Raw genomic sequence first — 14,915 nt, 5'->3', positions numbered from 1 at the left:
GTACAGTTGTGGTCTCCAGTTTCTTAAAGAGGATACAGCATGATCATCTGAAACTTTTAGCAAACACAATGATCTTGCTAGTTTTTAAGCTCTTCACAAGCCAGAAAAAGCTGGGCTGATTCAAACACGGTCATACATAATTGAAAATAAATTAATCTTGTGTTGCCCTAATACATAGATCTTTGATAAGAAAGCATGTGTTTTAAGTAAATTTGAAAATGGTAAAAGAGGTTGCTACTCATCAAACTCATAACTCGGGGGAACAAAACTTTCTGTTGAATTTACAGGCTCCGCGTGGCTATGGGTAAGATAGATATTAGGACTGGAGGAAGCTGACTACCAAGGTGCTGAGCAGTATGATCAGCCTTCTGCTTCAGTACAATTTAGAGGGGTCAAATGAACTACCAGAATTGCAAAGAAAGATGTTTCTAGTATAGACAAAACTACTGTTTTTAGTCAAGTCTTTTATAACAGATTTAAAATGGCTTGCATTTGGAGGAACAAAACTGACATCTATATACTTTAATCACTTTTTCCAGCATTGTTTAAAGCTTAGGAGAAGATACTGAATTTCCTTTACATTGTAAATATATTGTCTGGCTGTACCTGATCAGTTTAATTGTCCTTATTCTAAGAGTTACCTAAAAAATACATTAATTTCTTTTTTTTTAAAAAAGGCTTAACAGAAATATCTGCAGCATGTTTTGGAAATGTTGTTGGTTGTATTTCATTATAGCAGAAGGTATTTGTACCTTCTCAAAATAGTTTGCTATAATGGGCAAAGAAATAGAATATGTTAGAGCACATGAATGAGAACACAAGAATTCACAATAGTTCCTAGAAATGGGGGGATGGCAGGAGAAGGGAAAAAAAAAAAAAGATACAGAGATATGTGTTATAATTTCTGTAGTTATACAACAGTGTCATCGGTAATCATTTCTAGTGACTGTGGGGCATCTTCATTTCCAATGTACTTTATGAAGATTAATTAACATGGGTAACTGGCCTTCCGTTGTCCTCCCACTCCCATTTTATGTATTACAATTGCTTGATGCTAAAGTTAATTTCTGGGTCCAAAATTCACTGCTGCATTTTGTTTGACCTTGGACAAGTGAGCCGGTTGATCACAGTTACAGGGTTAAAAAGTCAACTGAATAGTTTTCTATTGTTAGCAATGGATTTACAGAAGGAATGGATGGATTTTTTTAATGCTGTGCTGCCGTACACATATAATTTTGATGAATGAGCTCTAGACGGGATTTGAACCTATGAACCCTCATTATGAATCTGTCTAGGGCACAGTGGGTTCATTAGTCACTCCAATAGAAATGTATCAACAAATTTACTGAGATTTCTATTGCAATATCCTGTCTGATATTTTTATTTGAAAGAAGATTGAGTTTAAAATACCATCTTAAAAATAGTTTTTAACAAATGTAGTGATCTCTTCCCTATCTGTAACTATTTGGTTAATTTCCTTCCCACTGCAGTTGAGGTGTTGTACAGTTAAAGCCTTACATTTACTTTCAGCAAAATAAATACTGACATCCAGCATCTTTACACTTCCAAAAGTTAATTGTTTATAGACTTACTTTTCTGAAGTCCGAGCTTTGTCTATGATTGAATCATTGCCTAAAAAGACACTTTTTAATGAGGAAAAAGAAAGAGTCAAGATGGCACCTAAACTTAGAGTAAAAAGTTTTTTTGTTTGTTTGTTTGTTTCCCAGATAGATCTGCATTAATAATGAAAAAGTCAGGTGAATTATTATTACGCTATTTGAACACATCTACTTCAACCATGTGACCTCATTCAAGAGATGGGTTAACCTTCAAATATGTTTTCAAAGCCATAAACAAACTTTATACCAGGTTGCAGTTTTGAAAATAAGGATATACTTTTAGTGCATGATTTATCCAGTGAGGCAACATTAACGTGACTCATCAGATCCAAACTAAATAACACAATTCGCTGTTAGAATATGCTCACCATGGCCAAAGACTTGAATTTTCCAGGTTGGTTTCTTTTATTTAATGAAAGCAATGCATGTCTGTTGACATTCCTGAAGCACAAATGCTTGGTTGTTAGGTATTTATGAAACCTCTGTTACTAATGATGGGAAGAAAAGGAGCAGGAATACTGGAGGAGATAATTCTAGAAGACTTTCTGAATATTCAGAAGATTTTTTTTCCCACAATTTGAAATAAAGCTTTCCTATATGAGAGTAAAATGTGCCTTAATGAGATTCAGGGATGTTATCTTTGCTTGCAAGCCAAAATAACTGATGTTAATTTTTTTACATACTACTAGGGCACTAGGTACTAACCCTTTGCACTGTGATTGCAACCTCCGCTGGCTTTCTGAGTGGGTGAAAGCAGGGTACAAAGAGCCGGGAATAGCGCGCTGCAGTGGGCCCGACACCATGGTGGACAGGCTGCTGCTCACAACGCCGACTCACCACTTCCAGTGCAAAGGTGGGAGACTATTCTTTCCTATTGCTTTTCTTTGTCTGCACCACTTTCTTTCTATACTCTTACAAGCTGGTTTAAAGTGAGTATAGACGGAGTTGGATTTGGCTTTCATTTTCTGAACATCAGATTACATTCAAGTTGCATTTTCAAGTGCTCTTCAACAAAGTGCAGTTACCTCTACCACTGGAATGAAAAACAGCAGACCTCGGAATTAAACTTCATGAAGTTTGCACCAGATTATGTGATAGCAAGTTAGCATATAGGATGTTGTTATAATTTAGTTAAGCAAATAAATCGGTTTTGGCCTTCTAGCTACCCCAGATAACTTTGGTAAAAATAAGGGTTATTTTAAAATATAGTTATCTAGTTATTTTTTACATATTATTGAAAACCAATAAACTGAGAATTCTCATGGAAAACAGATATTTACCAACATTACGTTTATTTTTTTTTTGAAGATCCACAAACAACTTCATGCCCTCATCAGCTCTGTATCAGAAACTATATGTTAAGGAAAATCTTTCATGTCTGAATATAGTCTGCATTCAGGAGAGGGTTGAAGTGCAGCTGTTAACAATTAAGTATAGTCATGGACAGGAATATGCTACATTAGAGAGCAGTCAGACAAAAGATAAGGAGCACATCTTCTTGTGGATAAAGTATGTAGTGTGTTGTTGAATGTAGCTTAGGTTATACCCAAATATTCTTATTGGAAAAGGAGTTTTGGAGGTTTGCTCAGATTGCCAGTAAGTATATGCAGATCATAGAATCAGAGAATATCCCAAGTTGGAAGGCACCCACAAGGATCATCAAGTCTAATTCCTGGCTTCACACAGGACCACCCCAAAACCAGACTGTGTGAGAGCGTTGTCCCAGTGCTTCATGAGCTCTGACAGGCCTGGGCCATGACCACATCCCTGGGCAGCCTGTCCCAGTGCCCGACCACCTCTGGGTGCAGAACCTTTCCCTCACACCCAGCCTGACCCTCCCCTGTCCCAGCTCCATGCCATTCCCTCTGGTCCTGTCGCTGTCCCCAGAGAGCAGAGCTCAGCGCCTGCCCCTCCGCTCCCCTCATGAGGGAGCTGCAGGCCGCCCCTCAGCTGGAGATAGAGCTATATTTATAGGAGAAAAGATGGATCAGTAGTCTGTTTTGAAAATGAGGGCAGAAAGTCTGTTTTTATGTCTCTCTCAGTGCCATGAACACTTACAATATTGCTTGGCACCACAATTTTATAGAGGCTGAGATTAAACTGCTGAACAAACAAATGATGGTGTTGAGGTAGGTTTAGAGCACAGGTTTCCAAGCCTGAGGTGAATTTTATGGCCTTTCAAATATATTTTTAATAACTGCAACCTTATAATTTAATTGCTTTGAAATGTCAGTCTCAAAACTATCAGAACTTTGACTATTATCAGAACTTTGACTAGTTATCAGAACTACAGGTGTTATAATAGTCTCAAATGTGAAGTGCAAATATTCCTAAATACTAAAAAAAATCAAGAATTCACTTGTTCACAGTAAGTGAAATAAGGAAAGTGGTCATTCTTATGTATTAAACAGAGACTGAAAATTAATCCAACAGGAGAAGCCAGATGACTTCTGTTTTGAAGCTGTTTTGTATCAATAACTAAGCTCATTTTCAAAACTAAACAGGCGTCTCTCAGGCAAGAGTTAAGTAAGCCTGTGATTCTGACTATTGAAAAAAATTGTATGTTTTTATGTAGGTATCAGTTAGGTCCACTAGGAAGCTGGTGGGCTTTCTGTTGTCCTAGCTGTCTATGTGGCTGTCTTTATCTGAATGGAAACGGAGAAAAGCAGTGATGCAAAGTCTTTGGACAAGTAGAAGTTATTGGTGGTCTGAACAAATGTCAGGACACTCCAAGAAGCTCCAGACCCTAGTAAAATTCACCCTTTCTCATCACAATTTATATATATACATTGAAAAACAGTGCGTGATCTGGTAATCTAATAGTAACTGAACCCAATTCTCATGTGCACATTTAACATCCAGTGCATTGTACTGTTTCACCAGGACATCAGTGATACTTTTTAATGGCAAAGTGACAGAATTTTTTGCAGTGCCAAGTGCAGTTTTACCTTTGGGATGGAGCCACCTATGTGCCCTGTGGTAGGGAGTGTTGTGGCTGTGCCATGAGCCAGCAGAACAACACTGTCTGTGGGATGACACAGTGACCAGGAATATGTCACTACTTCTGCATATGTAGGTTCAACCCTTTCTCCAATATTGCTCGCAAAGAGCTCAGGGTGTGCTGAAGTGCCCCCTGCCTCAAAAAAGCCTGGATCATTGCTGCAGATGTCAGCCCACACCAAGCTCAGGACCTTGAGATGCTTGTATAAAGGTTGTGCAGATATCCTCTGTGGCCTCCCGTAACTTTTACATTAAAAAAAATAAAATAAAATAAAAAGTAGTTTAACTTACTCTTGTTAAAATTACGTTTTTAGTGTGTGTCTGAGCAGAAGGTTATGTCTCAGCAGAGCCAAGAAAATAAAAGTATGTAATGTGCAAGTCATGCAAACTCAGATCTGCTTTTTATTAAATTGCCCTCCTAGTTATGTAGTAGAGGAAAGGAATGTGCTGGGCTGAGGGCATTTTGCTATATGGATTTATAAATCAAATCCCCATGGACCAACTAATGAACTACTTAAGTGCTAGGAACTAACACTGTTCTTATTAGCTCCTACATTGATTAGCTTTGATCTGTGCCATAGGAATAAATGGAAAATGTATGTTTGTATATTAGAAAATAAATAATGAATTCTGGTTTAGTGACCTCAAAATCAAATAGAAGAGCAGCACTGCTGTCTGTCTTGTGAGCTCACCAAGCAGCCACCTTTGCCTGTTCTGAGAGGAGCAAGCGAAAAGCAGCTCACATGTGTTGCACTCCACCCCTGTCAGTGCCAGAAATACAAATGTTATTTCCTCTTGCTATCCTAACTCTAAGTTAAAAACATGTCTGGTATTTAGACAGACATAAAACCCAAAGATAGAAGAGGAAACAGTCTTTTTTTTTTTTTTTTTGGATTTGTTACTTGTATATTTTTCACCATTACTGTGTGTCTCATTCTGCAATCAACTGTGCTGCACTCATCAGTCATGTTAACACTACCATCAGTACAGGATCAGGATAAAGCCTTTATATTGTAAGCACTTTTCAGCTCAGATTGTTGATACCTGTTCCCGTGATGTTCTTTACCCCCTGTTGGTGCTGTGCAAGTATTCAAAGTTAATAATGAGAGCTTATATCTCATAGAGGACACTCCAAAGCAAATTCTTGACTACAAGGGATCTTTCATCTCTAGTTTTTGTAACACTCTACAGCTCCACCTGCTCTCTAGTATAAGCTATTCTTCACTTTCAGGATGTATCACAATTCATTCTTGCTTATCATTTATCATTCAGGAACAGAAGGTCAGTGTCTACTTCTGATCATCACAGTATCAACTTTAAGATATTTTAAAATGCATTACCTTAAAAACGAGATAAAAATATTTTAGATTCATTACTGCTTGATATAATTTAAGACTTTTTGAAGTGTTGTGCTTTAATTTTTACATGTAAAAGCTGTCAGGGCATTAATAGCTGAAATTTGGCCACTTCACGATCACCATTTTCTTAATTGTAAATGGAGTGGTCTTAATTAGCTTTCTGAAACATCTCTAATTAAATGCCGATTGATTCAATACGTGAAATATAGTTAGTATTGATTTGGTTTTTGTTCTGTTTCTTACTTGCCCACAAATTTCACTACTTTTCTGGATGGGTTATGTTCAAAAATGTCATTTATTAAATGCTATTTAAATACAGATGTGCGTATTTACCTGCATATATTTACATATTTGCGTGTTTATCTTTGTTACATTTTGCCAAGGTATCTGAATGTTGATGGTCTTTTGTCTGGGCAGAACCCGAGGAAAGTAAATTTTAAACTCTGGTAAAACTAAGGATGGTAGAACACTTTGCACCTAAACATTCCCATAAGCCTCTAACTAAATCTTTCTTATGCATGTTTTTCATTTCTGCTGTTGAATCTGCACTTTCATTCTTGTTACCAGCCATAGAAATGTCATGTTATAGTTCCCATGTGGTTGCTGTTGCAGAACTTCCAGCACTGAGAGAAGGACAAATTGCTATAAGCCATATATATATATATATATATATATATATATATGTATATATATATATATATATATATAAAAGCCCTTTCTCTGGAGATCCCAACACATTTTTTCAGAGCTGATGTTCGCATGTGCAGAATATAAGCATCACTGAGACTTCCCCAGCACTTGATTTAAGTACTTAAAATCCCCATAATCCCTGTGAATCCCTCAGTGTTGTGTAAAGTTGCACCCACAGAATGCACATTTTTGCCAACACAGGGTAAATACTGCATTAAGAAAAAATGTATATGAGAGTATTCATTTCGTATTGTATTCGTATTGTATAAGGAAGTATTAATTTCATAATGCAGTTCTCTATTAATACACTGTGTTTTGCCTTTCCAGAGCCAGTAGATATCAATGTTGTGTCCAAGTGTAACCCCTGCCTCTCCAATCCGTGTAAGAACAATGGGACATGCAACAATGATCCAGTGGAGTTTTATCAATGCACTTGCCCTTTTGGCTTCAAGGTACGCCTACAAATGAACTACATGAAAAGCAATAAAGTATTCTCCATCCCTTCTATTTTCTTATTTGTTATACCATGAGAAGTCAATTTTACAGGCAACCGAGCTCAACAGATCATTTCCTTAAGCAGATTGTATGCGACTGTGCTCTACTTTCAACTGTGCTCTACTGCAAAATTTTATCCTATGTAATAGGATATGACTATACAGATGCGTCCTGAGCAATCTGCTCTAGTTGACCCTGCTTTGAGGAGGGGGGCTGGACTAGACAATTTTCAGAGGTTGCCTCCAACCTTGTGTGTTCTCTGATTCTGTGATACATAGACATAGACATCTATATGAAATGGCGAGTTGATTTTATCTTCATTTTCATTTCTTCTGCCAACATCGAGATAACCGTTTCATGGGCTGCCATGCCAAAGGAAAGGCAGTTCAGATGAAAATTAAGTACTTGTCTCATCTACTGTCACAGAATGTGCTACCTGCTAGCTTTCATCCATCTCACATAGACTGATTAGCAAAAAGGTGATAATTGATAACCACTAGCTCAGCTGTCTCTGACTTCTGAGTACTGTCTGTGTAGTGATCTGAAAATGTGAAATTCTGTAGATGCTAAGTGTTATGAGCATGCAATGGCAGTTTCTAGATAACAGATTTAAAAATTGGAAAATTGTGTCATTGAGTAATGTTATTTCTTCATTAGTGATGTATAAATCCCTTGATAAACATTGCATCATTAGAGCTTAAGGCTACCAAGACTTTTTTTCAGAGTTGATATAACTGGAAACCTAGCTCCGTAGTCAGTAGCTGAGGGATCAAATATAAGTAATAAATGAGGCATATGATCTGTTCACAGGCTGGCGGAGAGGATGTTAGGACCAAAGAAGTAGGTTGCATCTTTTAAATTGTGGTTTTATTTGCCTCATTGGGTATTTCTTACAGAGTCTTGGTCAGTTAAAGCAGATGCTTATAAAACAGAGTAATGAGAGCTATAGACAAAAAAAAGTCATAGCCAGACATACATGTAGGACGTAAGCACAAATATCCATGTCTTACATTCCAAGTAGGATTTAGGAATTAGTTGGAGAAGATGATATCACCATTTCCCTTCTGTATTTACCTGGGGTACATCCTAGATGGTAAGAGAGTAATCATGGTGGATCCCTGAAAGACTGGAAGAGGAAAGATGTGAAGCTCATTGCTGTTTCACCCTTGTGCCCCCTTACCTAGTACTCAGGAATAATACAGGAATAATCTCTGTTCTCTTAAATCATTTAAAATCACTTAAAAAAATCATTGGAAATTTCCTCTCATTATAAATCCTTCTACCTATTGATATATCAACCTGAAACTTCCAGGATGTTAAAAGACCACATTGTCAAAAATTCATTCTACTGAAACTAGCTACTTGGTGACAACTGATTTGTAACAAGGGAAGCTCTGTCTATTTATCTCCTTAGGTTAATAGACTAATGGTCATTTTAATTTGATATTTAACATAATCTAGATTGAATTTTTCATATGGGCTTGGGTGACTGTTAGGATAACCTCAAAAATAAAAGCTTTCTGAACTAGCAGGAAAATACTAGGTATCTTTGTATGCCTTTCTCTGTAAAGCATGCTTGCTGGAACAGGGAACAGATATCCAGGTTATATTCAGAGTAGAAATACGGCAGTTATTGAGCTTATCTTTCTTTTCCCTTTTTTTTTTTTTTTTTTTTTTTTTTTTTACAATATACATATATCAGATGCATTTATACTATTAGAAGACATGTTTACAAATAATCAAGAATAATCCTCTAGTTAGATTATGCTTTTGAATATATGTTAGACCTTAGTGTGCATCTTTTTACTTAGAAAGGCTTTGATAAACTCTTGAACTGACTCAGTTTAAATATCTCATAGGGCATCCAGACTTTCTGCTCTCTCACAAACTTTCTTAGGTAACATCCAGTGAATACAAAACCCAAAACCACTTGTGTGCTTCTAAGCACCAAGATGTCATCCAAGCATGGCAAAGAGCAAACAGACCCAGGCATAGCACTTAAAGCAGAGTTTAAAAATACTGACTGGATAACAGTATGGGGAGAATTGGGGGAAATTTAATAAGAAAAAAAGAACTCTGTGTCTTTACCACAGGTTTTTGAGTAAAAATGAAATTTGACAGGTCCAAATGCAAACCATATGAAAGGAGCACTCTATCTACCACGCAGTTCTCCACCAGAGATTCATGCTAATTCAATAACAATACCTTGCTTCCTTCTCACCAGCCAGCAGCAAACAACTCTATCCATCTGGAAGCTATTTCCCAGACCTTGATAAATTGCCCTAAATCTGCCCTCTCAGCATTTGTTTTTCCTTGTTTGATGTAGATTTTTTTAAATCCTGTGTAGAGGAGTGTATCAATAATGTGAAAAACCCGCCTTTTTTTTTTTTTCCTCACCCAAATGTAAGCTCATTCAAATGAGATAAAGTCTTTATAATGTTCCCTGGAAAGGGATATACAGTTACTGACCATTCTCTGGGGTTCCTATTGCTCAGCCTTCAGAAAAAAAACAGTAGGCCAGCTAGCAGAAAGCTGCTTAAGTGACCAGTTGCCAGACCGGTGCTTGATGGAATCAGGAACTTCTACCAATAACCATGATAGCAGAAGTGTATAATCTTATTTTTTATTATTGCATTGAAGATGGTCCAATCTCTTATTTTTTTGTGATCACAAAAATATTTTTCCTATTGAATGCATACTTACTGGGCTTTTAGCACTGTGTAATGCTTCCTATGATGGATTTGAGTAAACTGATGGGCCACCTGAGCTGAAAGGCCAGTGGGCCAGGTGGTTGTGTATGATGACAGCAGAAATAATAGTTTGCTCACTTATGAGTGGGGATGGCTAGGTCCTGATAGCTTATCCTTGCTGCAGCTCTTTCCTTAAGATGAGTGTTGAATATGTTTGCTATAGGTAAGTCATGGTGGAAGCAGTTCTTTTGGGGTTCTCCTTTGGGGACAAAGCCCCAAAGACGCTGGGAGATGGTGTGAGAGTGCCACCTAAGGCAGCTGGAAAGCAGTGACACCAAGAGCTCCAGGGTGCCACCAACGCTGGCAAGAAATGTCTGGTAATGTTATGAAACTTGTGTTTTCATATAAAACACAGACATAGGTGTAATTATCCTGCAATTCTTTTTCTTCTCCATAGCATTCTTTGAAAGATTATTTAAATAATATGTGTGGCTTAGATAGTGTCGTATGATTACAAGTAGAGAAATGAAGCTTTCTTCTGGTTTGAATGCTGCTGGCCACCTGCACCGTGAGTCTGTACGTGCACAGATGGTGGCTGCTGAATAGATGAACAGTACTGTGCTAATTCATTTATCCAACAGTGTGTGTAGTCCTATTGATACTGTTAAATCAAGTCTGTGGGTGTCAGAATTCAACGGAGCAATCAAACTTGCAATCGATAAGCCATTGAGAAAGGATTTACTTGAATAGCTACAGGAAAAACTAAAGTGAGTGAAAGAAATGCTGTATTTTGCCACTGCTCTATTCAGAAAATGTCCTTTGGGGAATACTTATTTTTTTTTGCTGATTTTTGTGTATTTCATACTCTTCTCCTTAAAACTGAGACAACAGGAAACGAAAGAGAATTATTTTCATTCTCCAAAATACAGTTGTTTGGAGAACTAGGGAAAGAGAGTTAAAAATACATCCGTGTTCAGTCTGAAATGAAAGAGCATTGCCAGCCTGGAACAGGAAATACATTACCTGCCCAGGCATTGCCACAGCCTCTTTGGCTGTTCAGGAGCCTGAGCTGTTGGGGTGCAGATAAGTTTGTCATCTCTGGGTTCGGGTATTACCAACAGCTGTCTGAAATGGAAAGTGATGATGAGTAGAATCAATATTGCACATGGTCTACACTTCAGGCAACACGTGCTGATGTGTCTGTGGTGGAGTTGCTCTGTAAATTTTATCCAGTTCCCCTCACTTCCCTCTTGAGTTCAGCCAGTGTCCTGACTTTTCTAGGAGCACTACAGTATCCTGAGGGTTCAAGCAATTTCACCAGTCATCCAGAATAACAAATACAATTGGAAAAATCCTGGGGAAAGCTCTTGGGCTTTGGAGATATGGTATGCTTTGCAGCCAGGCTCTTGTGGTGGGAGGCATTATAGTGAAGCCAGAAGGATACTCAGTGAGAAAGCTGGCTCCAAACTTCTGCTAGGAATTTGGCTGTTCTTCACCCCTACCCCCTGTGCCAGGTTTTTGTCCCTGGAAGCAGGGTTAGAAACAGAGAATCTCAGAGCAGAAGAGTGTCTGTGGGATATAGGAGATTCGTGTCTATCACGTGTTGTACACGGGTACGACTAATGTGCCTGCAGATGGATGTAGCCAAGCAGAAGCTGGGAGTGCTCAGCACAGGCTTGACAGTCAGGATACATCTGTACAGACCCCATGCCATTAGATGGACTCAGTGGTGCACTGACTGTATCATTCACTCATGAGGGTGCACCAGGCCCTGCATTTGCTTGGAGCATGGGCAAACAAAATTTGTTGCACCTGCATTTTACCCTGTTGATGTAATTCTGTAGTATCACATGAATAATCTGTTGGAGCCCTAGAATAATGGTTGTTTTAGGAATATTAACATAGAACAGGTTTTAAAATGTAGGTATCACACTGTTTGCTCATGTACAGCTATTCTGGACAGCTCTGAGGCTGAGGCCATGCAAGTGTTTTCCAGTGGGCCAGTTTCTGTTATGCTGATTTGGGAGGGGTTATAAGAGTTTAACCAAGTGTAGGGTTTGGCTACTGATGCCTGCCAGCTGTAGGAGAGTCCATGTTGGCTTTAGTTTGTTAGGCTAATCCTGTTTGGAAATGCAACTCCTTGCTTTTGTTTCTTTGGATCTGTTAACATACGCATATAAGTCCCTGAATACATCACTCACTGCACTGATAAAACCATGAGTTGCAATTGCAGAAGGAGGAAAAATTGGAAGGCACTCATAAGCCAGCCTGCCCTCATCCACGTGGGACAGGAGAGCAAACATCTCTGCCTTCACATGTTACACAGTCCCGGTCTCTCTCCTTTCCCAGTGTCAGGGTTGGGAAGACAGCGGAATGTGAGCGCAATGCCAAGTTTTCACATGAAGAAATCAGTGCAGCAAAATGCTGCTTGTGTGAGGTGATTTTGCCTTGAACTCTCACTGTGATAATTTCTGTTGGAGCATGTGTTTATGTAAGCTGGGGTGTTTTAGTTTGTGTTTGTTTGTTCTAACTGTACTTAAAATACTTATTAATGAGTGTTAAAGAAGCATTTTTCATTCTTAGTAAAATAATGCAGAAAGCCCTTAGGGATGCGAGGCAATGGGTGGCCATGTAAAATGAGTAGACCTGTATTTATGTATGGATTTTTAGGGCAAAGACCAGTGTCAGCAGTGGGTGGTTATAATTTCATATAATGTTCCTAGGGTAAAAGAAAACAGCAGAAATCACAGTATTTTCCTGTGTGCTTGTCCCTTAAAACTTACCATGCACCAGTCAGATTTGTGTTTCGTTCTTTTTGCCCATTCTATTATGGTGGGTTTAAACAAAATGGAGATTTACATCCAGAAGAGCATAAAAATGAAAGGCTTAAGGAGGGATTACTGCCACAGTTGCTGGCTGAAGGTGGTGAAGCATGCATACACCCACCGCAAGCCCTGTAAAAAACATAGTAATGTATTGTGGCATGCCCTAATGAGGGCTCTTAATAATAAAGCCAATTCTGAAGAAGTATTTCCATTTTGCTAGGGTAGCAAGAAAGCAGATGTTGAGCAGCTTCAGGCATTTGCTATGTTTGTTCAGAGCTGCATCAGGAGGAACTAAGCAGCAAGGTTAAGGTGAATAGTGAGCCATACCCACTGGTGGGCGCCACCATCTTCATTCTCTTGTTAGGGTGGATCATTCCTCCCATTTTTATTTTTATTTTTATTTTATATTTTTATTTTTATTTTTTTTTACTTCTGTTTTTCTGGTCTAGTGTGAAATGCCATAAGAGACAAGGCTTCCAATCATTCTTTTCCCAGGGTATGGGAGAAGTTTTTATTGGCTTTTAGTCTGAATTTCAGGCTCTTGTTCTTATGTTTGCCTGGTCCTATTACACTTAATAATAATTTCTCTTCCTCTGTGGTTTATCTGTCTTTCAGGTGATTACTGGTTGCTGTAACTCTGCTTAATCAAGCTCTCTTTAACCAGCTCTTAATTTTCAGCATCCCACAATTTCCACATAATTGAATCAGTTGAAGTAGTTGGTCACAGCTGAAAATCCTTACTGTTAAGATTTTCTAGTGATTGTCTGTCATCTGTTATCCTTGAGGCTTTCTTGGCACTGACTGTACTAAGGATATGGCCTTTGGGTTTCTTTGGTTGTCCGAGAACATGAACAGAGGTTGTCCTGGGAGGTTGGTTGACTTATTTTCCCCCCTTCTTTGGGGATGATGGAATAGGAGAAGTTGCTGTAAGCAGGCTAAGCTGAAAAGTCATTTTATAACGTAAGAGTAAACTCTCTCCTATTAATAGAAACAATAGATGAGCTACAGAATGAGTAGATCACTGTGTATGTGCACGTACACTGCTGGTAAAGTACCAAAGCTGTCTGCTCTCGGCTGCTTCTGGTGTCAGGCTCCAACACAGCTGGTGCAGGGCAGGTGCTGTCCTCCACAGCCCCCTGGGGATCTCTTCCTTGTACTTCTGAAAGCCTCTGAAATAAATGTAGTGCCCTTGTTCATTATCATGGTGGGCATGTTTGATTTCTGTAGTAGTCTGAGAAATTAATGTGCTTGTTTGTTTGCGTCAGAAAACAAAGCTGCCTTCCCTGTGTTACCTGTCACAGTTCAATCCCCTATCAAATTAGGCTTGGCTTATTCCAGAAAGGATTGCTGGTATCTCTGAATGGGCAAGCCCTGTACAGGAAGCTTCACACAGCTTCCCCAAGCAAAACAGATTACAAAGGCATTTTTGTTGATACAGCATATATTTCAGTAAGAGACCTCTTAACAGTACAGAGCTGTCCCACGCCAAAACTCTGCATCTTTAACAGACAGCGATGTGCCAGCAAAGGCTTATTCTGAGAGATTCTTTCAGCATCTTTAACTCTATTTCAGAAATGTAATGTGTGCTTTGGAGAGGTTTTCTTATCACGTAAGCCCTGCTTTGTAGCAGCTATTATTAGGTCTTGCATGTGATGTGTCCCTCCTTTCTCATGCAGACTGTTCAATTACTTAAGTGTTAAGAATAGATCCATTGCCTGAAGTAATAAGTTTAAAATACAGTTACTGTATTTGCTTTAATTTCCTATTTCTTATTATTAGGAATTGTGTTTTCTGTACCAACGTCCAGTCTTTATAACTCTCTCTGCAATGTTCATGTTAATAAAGAGTCACCAGCTTTTGATAGCCTGAGGGGGAAGATTTTGTTGTCATTGCAGCATGTATTTTAAAAGAAATAGGCCCCTTAGTGTTTGGAGGGTACTGAAAACATTGTTCTCGTTCATGAGCATTGGCTGAATTAGAGACTAAATATAAAACATTCAATGTTTTATATTTATCAAATATGTTTGATTGGATTTTATGTACGGGGCATGACCCTGGGCAAAATCAACTATTTTCAATGTCACTCATTTTCTTCTCCATCTCCCTGTGCATTCACACAGTGATCTGCATCAGCCAGTTGATCTAGTGTCCATGGAAACTTTAGAGCATGTGCCTCATCCAGTTTTAGACCTCTGGACTAAGTTCACTTATGTACAATGCAAATCAACTCAGTGATAG

The 14,915-nt window shown here is 38.5% G+C and overlaps 1 protein-coding gene across 1 annotated transcript in view; it reads left to right on the top strand.

Moving 5' to 3' along the window:
- The window catches only part of SLIT3 (slit guidance ligand 3), a gene marked incomplete at both ends in the record, with an annotated part of 518,009 nt that overhangs the window by 436,245 nt on the left and 66,849 nt on the right, over window positions 1-14,915 (top strand). The window contains 2 exons of the mRNA XM_084295482.1: window positions 2,309-2,472; window positions 6,995-7,119. Of these exons, the coding sequence (XP_084151608.1) occupies window positions 2,309-2,472; window positions 6,995-7,119 (289 nt within the window). The remainder of the gene's footprint in view (window positions 1-2,308; window positions 2,473-6,994; window positions 7,120-14,915) is intronic.

The sequence above is a fragment of the Netta rufina genome, assembly GCF_964035555.1.
Source record: "Netta rufina genome assembly, chromosome: 14".
Lineage (NCBI taxonomy): Eukaryota > Metazoa > Chordata > Aves > Anseriformes > Anatidae > Netta > Netta rufina.
The sequence above is the reverse complement of the archived record's forward strand: the minus strand, read 5'-3'. Positions and strand labels throughout refer to the sequence as shown.